Raw genomic sequence first — 20,238 nt, forward strand, 5'->3', positions numbered from 1 at the left:
ACACAGTCTCCCACCATCTCCCTGTCAGACTGCTCTCTGCTTGCAACCCCAATAGAGGTCTAACTCCTCTCTTACATCCTTCAGCCTCGGCTTTGGAGGTGGTTTTCTCCCACTGCAGTAACCCCTCCCACGCCCACCCTCACCCACAAGAAATGGTATCGAGCCTGAAAGGAGTTTGCTGTTGTTTTGTGTTTGAACCTCTTTATGGTTTGTGCTGGAAAAGCACAGCCAGTCAGGCAGCATCCGAGGAGCAGCAGAGATGACGTTTTGAGCGAAAGCTCTTCATCAGGAATTCCTGCTATCCACTTACCCTCTAATTTAACCAACTCCTCGGGTGAGGTAATTGCACCCGGCACGGACTTAACTGCCCCTAGAGGATATGTTAACTGCTCCAGAAAGTGAGTTAACTGTTCCCCTGGGGAGTGAGTTAGCTGCGTCCCCCACCCACCTCCCCCACCCCCCCCCAGGACTGAGTTAGTTGTCACTCAGTCCCCCATCCCCTGAAGACTAAGTTGTCAGCTTCAACCCAACCCAGGGAGTGAGTTAGTTGCTCACTGGAGGAGGAGACTCCACAAATATCTCCATCCTCAACGATGGAGGAGTCCAGCACATCAGGGCAAAAGATAAGGCCGATGCATTCACAGTCAGAAGTGCCGAGCGGATAATCCATCTCAGGATCCTTCCGTGGTCCCTAGCGTCACAGATACCAGTCTCCAGCCAATTTGATTCACTCCACGTGCTATCAAGAAATGGCTGGGGGCGCTGGATACTGTAAAGGCAATGGGCCCTGATAACATCCTGGTAGAGATCACAGTGGTGCTGGAAAAGCACAGCAGGTCAGGCAGCATCCGAGGAGCAGGAAAATCGATGTTTTGGGCAAAACCCCTTCAAACTGAAGACTGTCCTCCAGAACTTGTCGCTCCCCTAGCCAAGCTCTTCCAGTACAGTTACAGCACTGGCATCTACCCAACAATCTGGAAAACTGCCCAGGTATGTCCTGTACACAAAAAACAGGACACATCCAAGTCAGCCAATTACTGCCCAATCAGTCTACTCTTCATCATCAGTAAAGTAATGGAAGGGGTCATCAACTGTGCTATCAAGCAGCACCTGCCCAGCAACAACCTGCTAAGGTCAGTCAGCTCCTGACCTCATTACAGTCTTGGTTCAAACATGGACAAAAGAGCTGAATTCCAGAGGGGAGGGGGGAGAGTGACTCCCTTGACATTAAGGCCACATTTGACTGAGTGTGGCATCAAGGAGCCCAGGCAAAACTGGAATCAAAGGGTGTCAGGGGGCAAACTCTCCGCTAGTTAGAGTCATACCTGACACAAAGGAAGATGGTGTTGGTTGGGGATGGTCAGTCATCTCAACTCCAGGACATCTCTACAGGAGTCCCACAGGATAGTGTCCTAGGCCCAACCAGCTTCAGCTGCTTCATCAATGACCCTTAAGGTCAGAGTGGGGATGTTTGCCAATGATTGCACAGTATTCAGCACCAGTCACGACTCCTCAGATACTGAAGCAGTCTTTGCTCAAATGCAACAAGGTCTAGATGATATCCAGGCTTGGGCTGACAAGTGGCAAGTGACATTTGCGTTACATAAATACCAGACAATGACCATCACCAGTAAGAATCATTTTAACCACCGCCCCATGACATTCAACATCATTACCATCATTCAATCTCCCACTGTCAACATCCTTGGGGTTACCATTGACCAGAAACTCAAATGGGCTCACCACATAAACATAGTGGCTACAAGAGCAGGTCAGAGATTAGGAATACTGTGTGAGTAACTCACCTCCTGATTCCCCAAAGTCCATCCACTACCTACAAGGCCCAAGTCAGGAGTGTGATGGAATACTCCCCACTTGCCTGGATGGGTCCAGATCCAACAACACTCAAGAAGCTTGACACCATCCAGGACAAAGCAACCCCCTTGATTGGCACCACATCTACAAACATTCAATCTCTCCACCAATGGCGCGCAGTAGCAGCAGTGTGTACTATCTACACGATGCACTGCAGAAATTCACCAAAGATCTTTAGACATCACCTTCCAAACCCATGACCACTCCCATCTAGAAGGACAAGGACAGCAGATACCTGGGAACACCACCACCTGCAGGTTCCCCTCCAAGCTACTCACCACCCTGACTTGGAAATATACCTCCGTTCCTTCACAGTCATTGGGTCAAAATCCTGGAATTCCCTCCCTCCCGGCATTGTGGGTCAACCCACAGCAGGTGGACTGCAGTGATTCAAGTAGGCAGCTCACCACCACCTTCTCAAGGGCAAATAGGGATGGGTGATCAATGCTGGCCCAGCCAGCAACACCCAAGTCCCACAAATGAATAAAAAGTAAAAAAAAGTCCCAGGTACAAAGGTACAGATTCTTGGGGAAAAAGTCAGGAAAATAAAGAAGTAAAAGGAATAGCATTATAGCTTGTAGGAATAAATTACAGAAATAAAGAAGGATGTGAACATAGGAGCTACAGTTAGTAAAGTTGCAGATGACACCAACATTGGGGGTGTAGTGGATAGCGAAGAAGGTTATCTTAGATTGGGATCTTGATCAGAAGGGCCATTCTGTCTTCAGCATGCCCCCTTCTTAAACATATTTGTTACATTAATTATTTTCAGTCCTCCCAGATGCTGCTGTTATCCTACACTGTGAAAACTGATGCCAAGTACTTATTTAGTTCCTCTGTCATTTTTTTGTTCTCCATTACTACCTCTCCAGCCTCAGCAGTCTAATGTCCATTCTTGTCTCTCTCTTACATTTATATATATATAAAGGTACCTCTTGCAAGCTTATAGAGTCATAGAGTCATGCAGATCCTCCTGTCCAACCAGTCCGTGCTGAACATAGTCTCAGAATGAAGTCAGCCCACCTGCCTGCTCCTGGCCCATACCTCTCCAAACATTTCCTATCCATGATTTGGAGGTGCTGATGTTAACCTGGGGTGTATAAGTTAAAAATCACACAAGACCAGGTTATAGTCCAACAGGTTGATATGGAAGCACTAGCTTTCAGAGTGCTGTTCCTTCCTCAGGTAGCTGCGAAGCAGGATCATAAGATCCTATGTCTTACGATCCTGTTCCACAACCACCTGATGAAGGAGCGTCGCTCCGAAAGCTAGTGCTTCCAAATAAACCTGTTGGACTATAACCTGGTCTTGTGTGATTTGCATCTTTCCTATTCATGCAATTATCCAAATGTCTTTGAAATATTATAATTATGCCCAATCCACCACTTCCTCAGGAAGTTCATTCCACACACCCTCTGTGTAAAGAAAAATGACCCCCCATGTCTTTTTTTAATCCTTTCTCCTCTCACTTTAAAAATGTATCCCGAGTCTTGAAAACCCTATCCTTGGGAAAAGCCAACCACCGTTAACGCTAACAAAACTCCTCATTATTTTATAAACTTCTATAAGGTCATCTCTCAACCTCCTATGTTTCAGGAAAAAAAGTTATTTTTTATATTACTAGTTCGCTTAACCTTATGTTTCATCTTCTGCACCTGTATTCCTTTTCTGATGTGGAGTTACCAGTATTGGACTGGGCTTGGCCAACGTTAAACATCACACAACACCAGGTTATAGGGAAACAGATTTATTTGGAAGCACTAGCTTTCGGAGCGCTGCTCCTTCATCAGGTAACTGTGGAGCAGCACCATTAGACACAGAATTTATAGCAAAATAAATATTACAGTGTCATGCAGCTGAAACGATATATTGAGCAAACCTAGATTACTGTTAAGTCTTTCACCTTTTAGAATGGGTTGCAGATTTCGGTTCATTAATGTGCAAATCCCAGAACTTCATTCTGGTCATGTTCTCGAGACGAGTTAAGGTTTTATAAAATAAAAAGTGACATCTCAGCTCAGACAATGTTTTAAAAGTAAGAGGTTAGAGTCTGTCTGCATCCCAATCTTGAGTCAGACTGGCTCTATTTCCAAAGTAGGAATTGATAAAATGTTACTTGCATTGACTGCCTGTGGATTGTATCCTTTTTGAGCAAACTAGAAAGTGTCTACAATTACGGTTCTCCAAATGCAGATTCACCCCACAGACTTACATGTGTGTACGAATGCATGAGAGAGAGAGTGAGTGCGTGCATGTGAGTGTATCTTATAATCCTTCTCCACAGCTATCCAGTGAAGGAGCAGCACTCCGAAAGCTAGTGCTTCCAAATAAGCCTGTTGGACTATGACCTGGTGTTGCGTGATTTTTGAATTTATTCTTTTTTTAGTTACCCTCTGCTGGTTTTTATCAAAGCATTAACTGGAAGGGCTAATTTGAGATTTGACCAACATTTCCAGCCCCTAACTGTGATGTGTTTCATTCTTTCAGCAAAACCAGGGTCTTGTCCTCAGAAAAGTGTCGGAGTCCGTCTGTGTGGGGAAATGTGTATAGTCGACAGTGACTGCCCAGGGAATCAGAAATGCTGTGGGAATGGATGTGGCCATTCATGCGTCACTCCCAAGAAAGGTACAGTACAACAGCGAGATACCCAGAGAATATCACTGTATTGATGGGATTGGGACTGAGAGTGGCAGTGAGATACAGTGAGAGTAACAGTGAGGGTCAGTGAGACAGTAAGACAGTGAGAGTAAGAGGGACATGAATTAAGGTGCAGTGAGAATTATAGTGTCAGTAAGATACTGTGAGAGTAACAGTGAGATACAATGAGAATGTTGTAATTGTGCCAGCTTCCACCACTTCCTCTGGCAGCTCATTCCATGCATGCAATACCCTCATTGCGAAAACGTTGCCCCTTAGATCCCTTTTATACCTTTCCCCTTTCACCCTAAACCTATGCCCTCTAGTTCTGGTCCACCATACCCCAAGGAATAGACCATATCTATTTACCCTATCCATGCCCCTCGTGGTTTTATAAACTTCTATAAGTTCACACCTCAGCCTCTGATGAACAGTCAGAGTGAGACTTTCGGGACCATTCCAGAGGGCAGATTAAAGTCAGTCACATTGCTGTGGGTCTGGAGTCACATGTAGACCAGACCAGGTAAGGATGGAAGATTTCCTTCTCTAATGAACAGCAATAAAACATATAGAGTTTTACAACAACTGAAAATGGTCACATGGTCTCCACTGGTCCAGGTTTTAATTTCAGATTTTTAATTGATTCAAATATCACAAGGTCCATGTTGCTCCAAACCGAGAACATTAACCCAGCGCTGGGATTACTAGTCCAGGTGTATGTACAGAGATACAAAGGTAGCAACAAGAATTAGTATTCAGGTACAGACACAGTGACAGGGAACAGTACTGAGATGCATAAAGAGTTACAGGGATTAGTACTGAGGTAGGTAATGAATGATAATTGACCCGAGTGGCCTAATGGTGATGTGTTTAGTTCCAACAGTTAAACCAGGCTCCTGTCCTGCTAAGCCGACTCGAGGTGGACTCTGTGCAGAATTGTGCACAGGTGACAGTGACTGTGTAGGAAATAAGAAATGCTGCAGTAATGGATGTGGCCATGTTTGTGTCTCTCCTCGGAAAGGTAAGATCCTTCTATTGACTCGGTCTACACTTCCTGCTGACTCGGGAAAGCAGTTAAACTAATCAAAGACCATTCACACCCCGGTTACACTCTCTTCCACCCACTTCCATCAGGCAGAAGATACAAAAGTTTGAAAACATGCACCAACAGATTCAAGAACAGCTTCTTCCCTGCTGTTATCAGACTTATGAACAGACTTCTCATACATTAGAGTGGATCTTTCTTTGCACCTTCTCTGTATTTATAACATTATTTTGGTCATTATGTTCTATTATCCTGATGTCCTCATGTAAGATATGATTTGGCTGGTTAGCATGCAAAACAACACTTTTCACTCTAATTTGGGACATGTGACACCATCGAATGAAATGAAATGAAATCAAATCCAACAGCTGAACACAGGGAGAATATCATTGCATTGATGTGATTTTGAATGAGAGAAACACAGAGTGATAGTGAGACACAGTGAGTGTAACATGAAGTGTAAGTGAGACAGTGAGAGTAACAGGGGACAGTTCTGGGACAGTGAAAATAACAACGTGTGGCAGTGAGTTACAATGAGAATAACAGGAGGTAACAATAAGATGTAGTGAGTGGCAGTAAATTACAGTGAGAGTTAATGTGACTAGCACTGACAGTAACAGGAACTTGGCTTTGAGATATAGTGAGAGTCATATTGAATGATAATGTGATGGTGTGAGAGTAACAGTGGGGGTCAGTGAGATACAGTGAGAGTATCAGTGGGGGGCCAGTGCGATACAGTCAGAGTAACAGTGGGGGCCAGTGAGATACAGTGAGAGTAACAGTGGGGGTCAGTGAGATACAGTGAGAGTAACAGTGGGGGTCAGTGAGATACAGTGAGAGTAACAGTGGGGGCCAGTGTGATACAGTGAGCGTAACTGTAATGAGCATTGAAAGGGACAGGAAGAGGCTATGGGATACATTCAGACTGACACTAAGAGATAGTGTGACACACCAAGAGTAACAGTGAGTGTCAGTGAGATACAGTGAGGGTAACAGTCAGATACAGTGAGTGTAATAATGACTAACAATGAGAGTGAGACTTTCTGGACCATTCCAGAGGGCAGATTAGAGTCAGTCACATTGCTGTGGGTCTGGAGTTACATGTAGACCAGACCAGGTAAGGATGGAAGATTTCCTTCTCTAATAAACAGCAATGGACTGGATGTTTTATGGTAATATAATTATTGACGATGGTCGCATGGTCTCCACTGGTCCAGGTTTTAATTTCAGATTTTTAATTGATTCAAATATCACAATGTCCATGTTGCTTCAAACCGAGAACATTAGCCCAGCGCTGGGATTACTAGTCCAGGTGTATGTACAGAGATACAAAGGTAGCAACAAGAATTAGTATTCAGGTACAGACACAGTGATAGGGAACAGTACTGAGATGCATAAAGAGTTACAGGGATTAGTACTGAGGTAGGTAATGAATGATAATTGACCCGAGTGGCCTAATGGTGATGTGTTTAGTTCCAACAGTTAAACCAGGCTCCTGTCCTGCTAAGCCGACTCGAGGTGGACTCTGTGCAGAATTGTGCACAGGTGACAGTGACTGTGTAGGAAATAAGAAATGCTGCAGTAATGGATGTGGCCATGTTTGTGTCTCTCCTCGGAAAGGTAAGATCCTTCCATTGACTCGGTCTACACTTCCTGCTGACTCGGGAAAGCAGTTAAACTAATCAAAGACCATTCACACCCCGGTTACACTCTCCTCCACCCACTTCCATCAGGCAGAAGATACAAAAGTTTGAAAACATGCACCAACAGATTCAAGAACAGCTTCTTCCCTGCTATTATCAGACTTATGAACAGACTTCTCATACATTAGAGCGGATCTTTCTTTGCACCTTCTCTGTAGTTATAATGCTATTTTGTTCATTATGTTCTATTATCCTGATGTACTTATGTAAGGTATGATTTGGCTGGTTGGCATGCAAAACAACACTTTTCACTCTATTTGGGACATGTGGCAATATCAAATCAAATGAAATCAAATCCAACAGCTGAACACAAGGAGAATATCATGGCAATGATATGATTTTGAATGAGAGAAACACAGAGTGATAGTGAGACACAGTGAGTGTAACACGAAGTGTCAGTGAGATACGGTGAGAGTAACAGGGGACAGTTTTGGGACAGTGAAAATAAGAATGTCTGGCAGTGAGTTGCAATGAGAATAACAGGAGGTGACAATAAGATGTAGTGAGTGGCAGTAAAATACAGTGAGAGTTAATGTGACTTGCAGTGACAGTAACAGGAACTGACATTGACATACAGTGAGTCATAATGAATGATAATGTGATGGTGTGAGAGTAACAGTGGGGGTCAGTGAGATACAGTGAGAGTAACAGTGGGGGTCAGTGAGATGAAGTGAGAGTATCAGTGGGGGCCAGTGCGATAAAGTGAGAGTAACAGTGGGGGTTAGTGCGATACAGTAAGAGTAACAGTGGGGGTTAGTGAGATACAGTGAGAGTATCAGTGGGGGTCAGTGAGAGTAACAGTGGGGGTCAGTGAGATACAGTGAGAGTAACAGTGGGGGTTAGTGAGATACAGTGAGAGTAACAGTGGGGGTCAGTGAGATACAGTGAGAGTAACAGTGGGGGTCAGTGAGATACAGTGAGAGTAACAGTGGGGGTCAGTGAGAGTAACAGTGGGGGTCAGTGAGATACAGTGAGAGTAACAGTGGGGGCCAGTGAGATACAGTGAGAGTATCAGTGGGGGTTAGTGAAATACAGTGAGAATAACTGTGATGAGCATTGAAAGAAAGAGGGAGTGAGATACATCGAGAGTCATAATGCATGATATTTGATAGAGTGAGAGTCATAGTAGGGGCCAGTGCGATATAGAAAGAATAACTGTGACGAGCAATGAAAGGGACAGGAAGTGCTATGGGATACATTCAGACTGACACTAAGAGATAGTGTGACACACCAAGAGTAACAGTGAGTGTCAGTGAGATACAGTGAGGGTAACAGTCAGATACAGTGAGACTAATAATGACTAATAATGAGAGTGAGACTTTCTGGACCATTCCAGAGGGCAGATAAGAGTCAGTCACATTGCTGTGGGTCTGGAGTTACATGTAGACCAGACCAGGTAAGGATGGAAGATTTCCTTCTCTAATAAACAGCAATGGACTGGATGTTTTATGGTAATATAATTATTGACGATGGTCGCATGGTCTCCACTGGTCCAGGTTTTAATTTCAGATTTTTAATTGATTCAAATATCACAATGTCCATGTTGCTTCAAACCGAGAACATTAGCCCAGCGCTGGGATTACTAGTCCAGGTGTATGTACAGAGATACAAAGGTAGCAACAAGAATTAGTATTCAGGTACAGACACAGTGACAGGGAACAGTACTGAGATGCATAAAGAGTTACAGGGATTAGTACTGAGGTAGGTAATGAATGATAATTGACCCGAATGGCCTAATGGTGATGTGTTTAGTTCCAACAGTTAAACCAGGCTCCTGTCCTGCTAAACCGACTCGAGTTGGACACTGTGCAGAATTGTGCAGAGGTGACAGTGACTGTGAAGGAAATAAGAAATGCTGCAGTAATGGTTGTGGCCATGTTTGTGTCTCTCCTCGGAAAGGTAAGATCCTTCCATTGACTCGGTTTACACTTCCTGCTGACTCGGGAAAGCAGTTAAACTAATCAAAGACCATTCACACCCCGGTTACACTCTCTTCCACCCACTTCCATCAGGCAGAAGATACAAAAGTTTGAAAACATGCACCAACAGATTCAAGAACAGCTTCTTCCCTGCTGTTATCAGACTTATGAACAGACTTCTCATACATTAGAGTGGATCTTTCTTTGCACCTTCTCTGTAGTTATAATGCTATTTTGTTCATTATGTTCTATTATCCTGACGTCCTCATGTAAGGTATGATTTGGCTGATTAGCATGCAAAACAACACTTTTCACTCTATTTGGGACATGTGGCAATATCAAATAATATGAAATCAAATCCAACAGCTAAACACAAGGAGAATATCATTGCAATGATGTGATTTTGAATGAGAGAAACACAGAGTGATAGTGAGACACAGTGAGTGTAACACGAAGTGTCAGTGAGATACGGTGAGAGTAACAGAACAATGTGGCAATGTCTGGCAGTGAGTTACAGTGAGAATAACAGGAGGTGACAATAAGATGTAGTGAGTGGCAGTGAAAAACAGTGAGAGTTAATGTGACTATCAGTGACAGTAACAGGAACTGATTTGGAGATGCCATGTTGGACTGGGGTGTACAAAGTTAAAAATCACACAGCGCCAGGTTGAAGTCCAATAGGTTTAAATTGGAAGCACTAGCTTTCGGAGCGTCGCCCCTTCATCAGGTGATAGTGGAGGGCTCAATCCTAACGCACAGAATTTATAGCAAAAATTTGCAGTGTGATGTAACTGAAATCATACATTGAAAAATTGATTATCTGTTAAGCCTTTCATCTGTTAGAATACTGTGATAGTTTCACTTCTTTCATGTGTAAATCACAAAACCCTTTTTTTAACAAAAGTTGCAATCTCGGGTTAGCTGTTAACAATGGTGATAGCTAGACAATATGTTGAAGGTGTTGGCCCCCTGTGTTCTCTGTCTATGACCTGATGTTTAGATTGATTCTAATCTAAAAAGTGAGATAACGGAGTTCTACATGAATTCATGCAGTTTTTGACCAAAGTACAGTGTAGCCCTGCGAGTACAAACTCACCCCATAAAATATATGTGTGAATGTGGGTCTTTGTCTGTCTGTGGGTGTGTGTGTGTGTCTGTCTGGGTTGGGGGTTGTGAGTGTGAGAAAGTGTGTGTGTGTGTAGTGAGTGCAGAGTGTCTTAAGTCTGTGAGGAGGTGCATATGTGAGTGTGGGAGTGTGTGTGTCTATAAGGGTGTGTGTGGGTGTCTGTGTGTGCATCTGTGTATATGTGTGTCCGTGTGTATGTGTTTGTAGGAGTGTGTGTGTGAGAGAGTGTGTGTGTGTAGGAGTGTCTGTGTGTGTGTGTAGTGCAATGGTGATCACCTGTAATGTGACATGAGCCCAAGTTCCCGGTTGAGGCCCTACCTATGGGTAATGAACTTAGCTATCAGCCTCTGCTCGGCCACTTTCCTCTGCTGCCTGTCCCAAAGTCCACCTTGGAGGATGGTCACCTGAAGGTCCGAGGCTGAATGTCCTGGACCACTGAAGTGTTCCCTAACTGGGAGGGAACCCTCCTGTCTGTTGATTGTTGTGCGGTGCCCATTCATCCGTTGTCATAGCCTTTGCTCGGTTTCCCCAATGTACCATGCCTCCGGGTATCCTTGCCTGCAACATATAAGATAGACAACATTGGCTGAGTCACATGAGTACCTGCCACATACAAGGTGGGAGCTTTTCCCACGCGTAATAATGGTATCTATGTCCACAATCTGACACGTCTTGCAGCGTCTACCGTGACAGGGTTGTATGGAGTTGTCCTGAGAGCCGGGCAGTTTGCTACGAACAATGATCTGTTTGAGGTTTGGCGGTTGTTTAAAGGTAAGTAGACAATAGACAATAGACAATAGATGTAGGAGTAGGCCATTCTGCCCTTCGAGCCTGCACCGCCATTCAATATGATCATGGCTGATCATCCTTAATCAGTATCCTGTTCCTGCCTTATCCCCATAACCCTTGATTCCACTATCCTTGAGAGTTCTATCCAACTCTTTCTTAAATGAATCCAGAGACTGGGCCTCCACTGCCCTCTGGGGCAGAGCATTCCACACAGCCACCACTCTCTGGGTGAAGAAGTTTCTCCTCATCTCTGTCCTAAATGGTCTACCCCGTATTTTTAAGCTGGTTCGGCACTCGCCAATCAGCGGAAACATGTTTCCTGCCTCCAGAGTGTCCAATCCTTTAATAATCTTATATGTCTCAATCAGATCCCCTCTCAGTCTTCTAAACTCAAGGGTATACAAGCCCAGTCGTTCCAGTCTTTCAGTGTAAGGTAGTCCCGCCATTCCAGGAATTGACCTCGTGAACCTACGCTGCACTCCCTCAATAGCCAGAATGTCTTTCCTCAAATTTGGAGAACAGAACTTCACACAGTACTCCAACGTAGTCTCACCAGGGCCCTGTACAGCTGCAGAAGAACCTCTTTGCTTCTATACTCAATCCCTCTTGTTATGAAGGCCAGCATGCTATTAGCCTTCTTCACCACCTGCTGTACCTGCATGCTTACCTTCATTGACTGGTGTACAAGAACACCCAGATCTCTCTATACTGCCCCTTTACCTAAATTGATTCTATTGAGATAGTAATCTGCCTTCCTGTTCTTGCTACCAAAGTGGATAACCATACATTTATCCACATTAAACTGCATCTGCCATGCATCTAACCACTCACCTAACTTGTCCAGGTCACCCTGTAATCTCCTAACATCCTCATCACATTTCACCCTGCCACCCAGCTTAGTATCATCAGCAAATTTGCTAATGTTATTGCTAATACCATCTTCTATATCATTAATATATATTGTAAAAAGCTGCGGTCCCAGTACTGATCCCTGCGGTACCCCACTGGTCACTGCCTGCCATTCCGAAATGGAGCCGTTTATCACTACTCTTTGTTTCCTGTCAGCCAACCAACTTTCAATCCAAGTTAGTACTTTGCCCCCAATACTATGCGCCCTAACTTTACTCACTAACCTCCTATATGGGACTTTATCAAAAGCTTTCTGAAAGTCCAGGTACACTACATCTACTGGATCTCCCTCGTCCATCTTCAGAGTTACATCCTCAAAATATTCCAGAAGATTAGTCAAGCATGATTTCCCCTTCATAAATCCACACTGACTCTGACCTATCCTGTTACTACTATCCAGATGTGTCGTCATTTCATCCTTTATAATAGACTCCAGCATCTTTCCCACCACTGAGGTCAGACTAACTGGTCTATAATTTCCTGCTTTCACTCTCCCATTTTTCTTAAAAAGTGGTACAACATTAGCCACCCTCCAATCCGCAGGAACTGATCCCGAATCTATCGAACTCTGGAAAATAATCACCAACGCATCCATGATTTCTTGAGGCACCTCCTTCAGTACCCTGGGATGTAGACCATCAGGCCCTGGGGACTTATCAACCTTCAGACCTAACAGTCTCTCCAACACCAATTCCTGGCAAATATAAATTCCCTTAAGTTCAGGTCCTTCAGCCACTGTTACCTCAGGGAAATTGCTTGTGTCTTCCCCAGTGACCACAGATCTGAAGTACCAATTCAATTCTTCTGCTATTTCTTTGTTCCTCGTAATATATTCCCCTGTTTCTGTCTTCAAGGGCCCAATTTTAGTCTTCAGCATTTTTTTGCTTTTCACATACCTAAAAAAGCTTTTACTATCCTCCTTTATATTATTGGCCAGTTTACCTTCATACCTCATTTTTTCTCTGCGTATTTCCTTTTTAGTAATCCTCTGTTCTTTAAAAGCTTCCCAGTCCTACGTTTTCCCACTTATTTTTGCTATGTAGTGGAGGTGTGGGGAAGGTCTTGGTGAGGTGCTCATCCTCATTGATAATGTGTTGCAGGTCACGAAGAACATGGTGTAATTTTTCAGCGCCAGGGAAATACTGAACAATGAAGGGTACCCTGTCGGTTGCAGGCTTAACAGACAATCAATTTTTCAATGTATAATTTCAGTTACATCATACTGTAAATTTTTGCTATAAATTCTGTGTGTTAGGATTGAGCTCTCCACTACCACCTGATGAAGGAGCAACGCTCCGAAAGCTAGTGTGCTTTCAATTAAACCTGTTGGACTTTAACCTGGTGTTGTGTGATTTTTAACTTAGTAACAGGAACTGACATTGACATACAGTGAGTCATAATGAATGATAATGTGATGGTGTGAGAGTAACAGTGGGGGTCAGTGAGATACAGTGAGAGTAATAGTGGGGGTCAGTGAGATACAGTGAGAATAAAAGTGGGGGTCAGTGAGATACAGTGAGAGTAACAGTGAGGGTCAATGAGATACAGTGAGAGTAACAGTGGGGTTCAGTGAGAGTAACAGTGAGGGTCAGTGAGCTAGTGAGAATATCACAGACTGTCAGTGAGACAGTGAGAGTAAAAGTGGGGTTCAGTGAGATACAGCGAGAGTAAGAGTGGGGGTCAGTGAGCTCGTGAGAATATCAGGGACTGTCAGTGAGATATAGTGAGAAACAGTGAGAGTAATAGTGGGGGTTAGTGAGATACAGTGAGAGTAACAGTGGGGGTTAGTGAGATACAATGAGAAAAACAGTGGGGGTTAGTGAGATACAGTGGGAGTAATAGTGGGGGTTAGTGAGAAACAGTGAGAGTAACAGTGGGGGTTAGTGAGATTCAATGAGAATAACACTGGGGGTCAGTGAGTTACAGTGAGAGTAACAGTGGGGGTTAGTGAGATGCTGTGAGAGTAACAGTAGGGGTTAGTGAGATACAGTGAGAATAACAGTGGGGGTTAGTGAGATACAGTGAGAGTAAGACTGGGGTCAGTGAGAGTAACAGTGGAGGTTAGTGAGATACAGTGAGAGTAACACTGTGGGTCAGTGAGAGTAACACTGGGAGTCAGTGAGATTAGCAGTGGGGGTTAGTGAGATACAGTGAGAGTAACAGGGGACAGTTTTGGGACAGTGAAAATAACAACGTGTGGCAGTGAGTTACAGTGAGAATAACAGGAGGTAACAATAAGATGTAGTGAGTGGCAGTAAAATACAGTGAGAGTTAATGTGACTAGCACTGACAGTAACAGGAACTTGGCTTTGAGATACAGTGAGAGTCATATTGAATGATAATGTGATGGTGTGAGAGTAACAGTGGGGGTCAGTGAGATACAGTGAGAGTAACAGTGGGGGTCAGTGAGATACAGTGAGAGTAACAGTGGGGGTCAGTGAGATGCAGTGAGAATAACAGTGGGGGTCAGTGAGATACAGTGAGAGTAACAGTGCGGGGTCAGTGAGATATAGTAAGAGTAACAGTGGGGGTCAGTGAGATACAGTGAGAGTAGCAGTGGGGGTCAGTGAGAGTAACAGTGGGGGCCAGTGAGATGCAGTGAGAGTATCAGTGGGGGTCAGTGAGATACAGTGAGAGTAGCAGTGGGGGTCAGTGAGAGTAACAGTGGGGGCCAGTGAGATGCAGTGAGAGTATCAGTGGGGGTCAGTGAGATACAGTGAGAGTAACAGTGGGGGTCAGTGAGATGCAGTGAGAGTATCAGTGGGGGTCAGTGAGATGCAGTGAGAGTATCAGTGGAGGCCAGTGCGATACAGTGAGAGTAACAGTGGGGGTTAGTGAGATACAGTGAGGGTAACAGTCAGATACAGTGAGTGTAATAATGACTAACAATGAGAGTGAGACTTTCTGGACCATTCCAGAGGGCAGATTAGAGTCAGTCACATTGCTGTGGGTCTGGAGTTACATGTAGACCAGACCAGGTAAGGATGGAAGATTTCCTTCTCTAATAAACAGCAATGGACTGGATGTTATATGGTAATATAATTATTGACGATGGTCACATGGTCTCCACTGGTCCAGGTTTTAATTTCAGATTTTTAATTGATTCAAATATCACAATGTCCATGTTGCTTCAAACCGAGAACATTAACCCAGCGCTGGGATTACTCGTCCAGGTGTATGTACAGAGATACAAAGTTAGCAACAAGAATTAGTATTCAGGTACAGACGCAGTGACAGAGAACAGTACTGAGATGCATAAAGAGTTACAGGGATTAGTACTGAGGTAGGTAATGAATGATAATTGACCCGAGTGGCCTAATGGTGATGTGTTTAGTTCCAACAGTTAAACCAGGCTCCTGTCCTGCTAAACCGACTCGAGTTGGACACTGTGCAGAATTGTGCAGAGGTGACAGTGACTGTGTAGGAAATAAGAAATGCTGCAGTAATGGTTGTGGCCATGTTTGTGTCTCTCCTCGGAAAAGTAAGATCCTTCCATTGACTTGGTCTACACTTCCTGCTGACTCGGGAAAGCAGTTAAACTAATCAAAGACCATTCACACCCCGGTTACACTCTCTTCCACCCACTTCCATCAGGCAGAAGATACAAAAGTTTGAAAACATGCACCAACAGATTCAAGAACAGCTTCTTCCCTGCTGTTATCAGACTTATGAACAGACATCTCATACTTTAGAGCGGATCTTTCTTTGCACCTTCTCTGTCGTTATAACACTATTTTGTTCATTATGTTCTATTATCCTGATGTACTTATGTAAGGTATGATTTGGATGGTTAGCTCGCAAAACACTTTTCACTCTAACTTGGGACATGTGACAATATCAAATCAAATGAAATCAAATCCAACAGCTGAACACAGGGAGAATATCATTGCATTGATGTGATTTTGAATGAGAGAAACACAGAGTGATAGTGAGACACAGTGAGTGTAACACGAAGTGTCAGTGAGATACGGTGAGAGTAACAGGGGACAGTTTTGGGACAGTGAAAATAACAACGTCTGGCAGTGAGTTGCAATGAGAATAACAGGAGGTGACAATAAGATGTAGTGAGTGGCAGTAAAATACAGTGAGAGTTAATGTGACTTGCAGTGACAGTAACAGGAACTGACATTGAGATACAGTGAGAGTCATATTGATTGATAATGTGATGGTGTGAGAGTAACAGTGGGGGTCAGTGAGATACAGTGAGAGTAACAGTGGGGGTCAGTGAGATGCAGTGAGAGTATCAGTGGGGGCCAGTGCGATACAGTGAGAGTAGCAGTGGGGGTTAGTGCGATACAGTGAGAGTAACAGTGGGGGTTAGTGAGATACAGTGAGAGTAACAGTGGGGGTTAGTGAGATGCAGTGAGAGTAACAGTGGGGGTTAGTGAGATACAGTGAGAGTAACAGTGGGGGTTAGTGAGATGCAGTGAGAGTATGAGTGGGGGCCAGTGCGATACAGTGAGAATGACAGTGGGGGTTAGTGCGATACAGTGATAGTAACAGTGGGGGTTAGTGAGATACAGTGAGAGTAACAGTGGGGGTTAGTGAGATTCAGTGAGTGTAACAGTGGGGGTCAGTGAGATACAGTGAGAGTAACAGTGGGGGTTAGTGAGATACAGTGAGAGTAACAGTGGAGGTCAGTGAGATACAATGAGAGTAACTGTGACGAGCATTGAAAGGAACAGGAAGAGGCTTTGGGATGCATTGAGTGTGATACTAAGAGATAGTGTGACACACCAAGAGTAACAGTGAGTATCAGTGCGGGTAATAATGAAGAACAGTGAGCGTGAGGCTTTCTGGACCATTCCAGAGGGCAGATTAAGAGTCAGTCATGTTGCTGTGGGTCTGGAGTCACATGTAGACCAGACCAAGTAAGGATGGCAGATTTCCTTCCCTAATGAACAGCAATTAACCAGATGTTTTATGGTAATAAAATGATTGACGATGGTCACATGGTCTCCACTGGTCCAGGTTTTAATTTAGATTTTTAATTGATTCAGGGTGGCACGGTGGCTCAGTGGTTAGCACTGCTGCCTCACAGCATCAGGGTCCCCGGTTTGATTCCAGCCTTGGGTGACTGTCTGTGTGGAGTTTGCACATTCTCACCGTGTCTGCGTGAGTTCCCTCCGGGTGCTCCAGTTTCCTCCCACAGTACAAAGATGTGCAGGCCAGGTGAATTGGCCAAGCTAAATTGCCCATTAGTGTTAGGTGCGTTAATCAGAGGGAAATAGGTCTGGGTGGGAAACTCTTCAGAGGGTCAGTGTGGACTAGTTGGGCCGAAGGGCCTATTTCCACACTGTAGAAAATCTACTCTAATCTAATCAAATATCACAATGTCCATGTTGCTCCAAACCGAGAACATTAGCCCAGCGCTGGGATTACTAGTCCAGGTGTATGTACAGAGATACAAAGGTAGCAACAAGAATTAGTATTCAGGTACAGACGCAGTGATAGGGAACAGTACTGAGATGCATAAAGAGTTATAGGGATTAGTACTGAGGTAGGTAATGAATGATAATTGACCCGAGTGGCCTAATGGTGATGTGTTTAGTTCCAACAGTTAAACCAGGCTCCTGTCCTGCTAAGCCGACTCGAGGTGGACTCTGTGCAGAATTGTGCACAGGTGACAGTGACTGTGTAGGAAATAAGAAATGCTGCAGTAATGGATGTGGCCATGTTTGTGTCTCTCCTCGGAAAGGTAAGATCCTTCCATTGACTCGGTCTACACTTCCTGCTGACTTGGGAAAGCAGTTAAACTAATCAAAGACCATTCACACCCCGGTTACACTCTCCTCCACCCACTTCCATCAGGCAGAAGATACAAAAGTTTGAAAACATGCACCAACAGATTCAAGAACAGCTTCTTCCCTGCTGATATCAGACTTATGAACAGACTTCTCATACATTAGAGTGGATCTTTCTTTGCACCTTCTCTGTCGTTATAACACTATTTTGTTCATTATGTTCTATTATCCTGATGTCCTCATGTAAGGTATGATTTGGATGGTTAGCTCGCAAAACAACACTTTTCACTCTAACTTGGGACATGTGACAATATCAAATCAAATGAAATCAAATCCAACAGCTGAACACAGGGAGAATATCATTGCAATGATATGATTTTGAATGAGAGAAACACAGAGTGATAGTGAGACACAGTGAGTGTAACACGAAGTATCAGTGAGATACGGTGAGAGTAACAGGGGACAGTTTTGGGACAGTGAAAATAACAACGTCTGGCAGTGAGTTGCAATGAGAATAACAGGAGGTGACAATAAGATGTAGTGAGTGGCAGTAAAATACAGTGAGAGTTAATGTGACTTGCACTGACAGTAACAGGAACTGACATTGAGATACAGTGAGAGTCATATTGATTGATAATGTGATGGTGTGAGAGTAACAGTGGGGGTCAGTGAGATACAGTGAGAGTAACAGTGGGGGTCAGTGAGATGCAGTGAGAGTATCAGTGGGGGCCAGTGCGATACAGTGAGAGTAACAGTGGGGGTTGGTGCGATACAGTGAGAGTAACAGTGGGGGTTAGTGAGATACAGTGAGAGTAACAGTGGGGGTTAGTGAGATGCAGTGAGAGTATCAGTGGGGGCCAGTGCGATACAGTGAGAGTAGCAGTGGGGGTTGGTGCGATACAGTGAGAGTAACAGTGGGGGTTAGTGAGATACAGTGAGAGTAACAGTGGGGGTTAGTGAGATACAGTGAGAGTAACAGTGAGGGTTGGTGCGATACAGTGAGAGTAACAGTGGGGGTCAGTGAGATACAGTGAGAGTAACAGTGGGGGTCAGTGAGATACAGTGAGAGTAACAGTGGGGGTTGGTGCGATACAGTGAGAGTAACAGTGGGGGTCAGTGAGATACAGTGAGAGTAACAGTGGGGGTTGGTGCGATACAGTGAGAGTAACAGTGGGCTCAGTGAGATACAGTGAGAGTAACAGTGGGGGTTAGTGAGATACAGTGAGAATAACAGTGGGGATTAGTGAGATATAGTGAGAGTAACAGTGGGGATTAGTGAGATAAAGTGAGAGTAACAGTGGGGGTCAGTGAGATACAGTGAGAGTAACAGTGGGGGTTAGTGAAATACAGTGAGAGTAACAGTGGGGGGTCAGTGAGATACAGTGAGTGTAACAGTGGGGGTCAGTGAGATACAATGAGAGTAACAGTGGGGGTCAGTGAGATACAGTGAGACTATCAGTGGAGGGTCAGTGAGATACAGTGAGAGTAACTGTGACGAGAATTGAAAGGAACAGGAAGAGGCTTTGGGATGCATTGAGTGTGATACTAAGAGATAGTGTGACACACCAAGAGTAACAGTGAGTATCAGTGAGGGTAATAATGAAGAACAGTGAGCGTGAGGCTTTCTGGACCATTCCAGAGGGCAGATTAAGAGTCAGTCATGTTGCTGTGGGTCTGGAGTCACATGTAGACCAGACCAAGTAAGGATGGCAGATTTCCTTCCCTAATGAACAGCAATTAACCAGATGTTTTATGGTAATAAAATGATTGACGATGGTCACATGGTCTCCACTGGTCCAGGTTTTAATTTCAGATTTTTAATTGATTCAGGGCGGCACGGTGGCTCAGTGGTTAGCACTGCTGCCTCACAGCATCAGGGTCCCCGGTTTGATTCCAGCCTTGGGTGACTGTCTGTGTGGAGTTTGCACATTCTCCCCGTGTCTGCGTGAGTTCCCTCCGGGTGCTCCGGTTTCCTCCCACAGTTCAAAGATGTGCAGGTCAGGTGAATTGGCCATGCTAAATTGCTCAGAGTGTTAGGTGCGTTAATCAGAGGGAAATAGGTCTGGGTGGGAAACTCTTCAGAGGGTCAGTGTGGACTAGTTGGGCCGAAGGGACTATTTCCACACTGTAGAAAATCTAATCTAATCTAATCAAATATCACAATGTCCATGTTGCTTCAAACCGAGAACATTAGCCCAGCGCTGGGATTACTAGTCCAGGTGTATGTACAGAGATACAAAGGTAGCAACAAGAATTAGTATTCAGGTACAGACACAGTGATAGGGAACAGTACTGAGATGCATAAAGAGTTACAGGGATTAGTACTGAGGTAGGTAATGAATGATAATTGACCCGAATGGCCTAATGGTGATGTGTTTAGTTCCAACAGTTAAACCAGGCTCCTGTCCTGCTAAGCCGACTCGAGTTGGACACTGTGCAGAATTGTGCACAGGTGACAGTGACTGTGTAGGAAATAAGAAATGCTGCAGTA

General features: G+C 44.4%; 1 protein-coding gene across 1 annotated transcript; it reads left to right on the forward strand.

Moving 5' to 3' along the window:
* The first annotated feature begins 5,220 nt into the window (after positions 1 to 5,220).
* Positions 5,221 to 9,221, forward strand: LOC140463199 (WAP four-disulfide core domain protein 2-like). The gene is made up of 3 exons (XM_072556991.1): positions 5,221 to 5,533; positions 6,995 to 7,177; positions 9,013 to 9,221. The coding sequence occupies exons 1-3, from the start codon at positions 5,347 to 5,349 to the stop codon at positions 9,219 to 9,221; spliced, it is 579 nt and encodes a 192-aa protein (XP_072413092.1). The 5' UTR covers positions 5,221 to 5,346.
* Positions 9,222 to 20,238: the final 11,017 nt, after the last annotated feature.

This window comes from Chiloscyllium punctatum, chromosome 37 (genome assembly GCF_047496795.1).
Source record: "Chiloscyllium punctatum isolate Juve2018m chromosome 37, sChiPun1.3, whole genome shotgun sequence".
Lineage (NCBI taxonomy): Eukaryota > Metazoa > Chordata > Chondrichthyes > Orectolobiformes > Hemiscylliidae > Chiloscyllium > Chiloscyllium punctatum.

What these genes read in the sequence shown, in the direction of transcription:
- LOC140463199 (XM_072556991.1), top strand. Translation starts at nt 5,347, where the DNA reads ATGATAATTGACCCGAGTGGCCTAATGGTGATGTGTTTAGTTCCAACA. An exon ending in TTGTGTCTCTCCTCGGAAAG is followed by an intron (nt 5,534 to 6,994) that starts GTAAGATCCTTC and finishes GGTAATGAATGA; the next exon opens with TAATTGACCCGAGTGGCCTA. An exon ending in TTGTGTCTCTCCTCGGAAAG is followed by an intron (nt 7,178 to 9,012) that starts GTAAGATCCTTC and finishes TGATGTGTTTAG; the next exon opens with TTCCAACAGTTAAACCAGGC.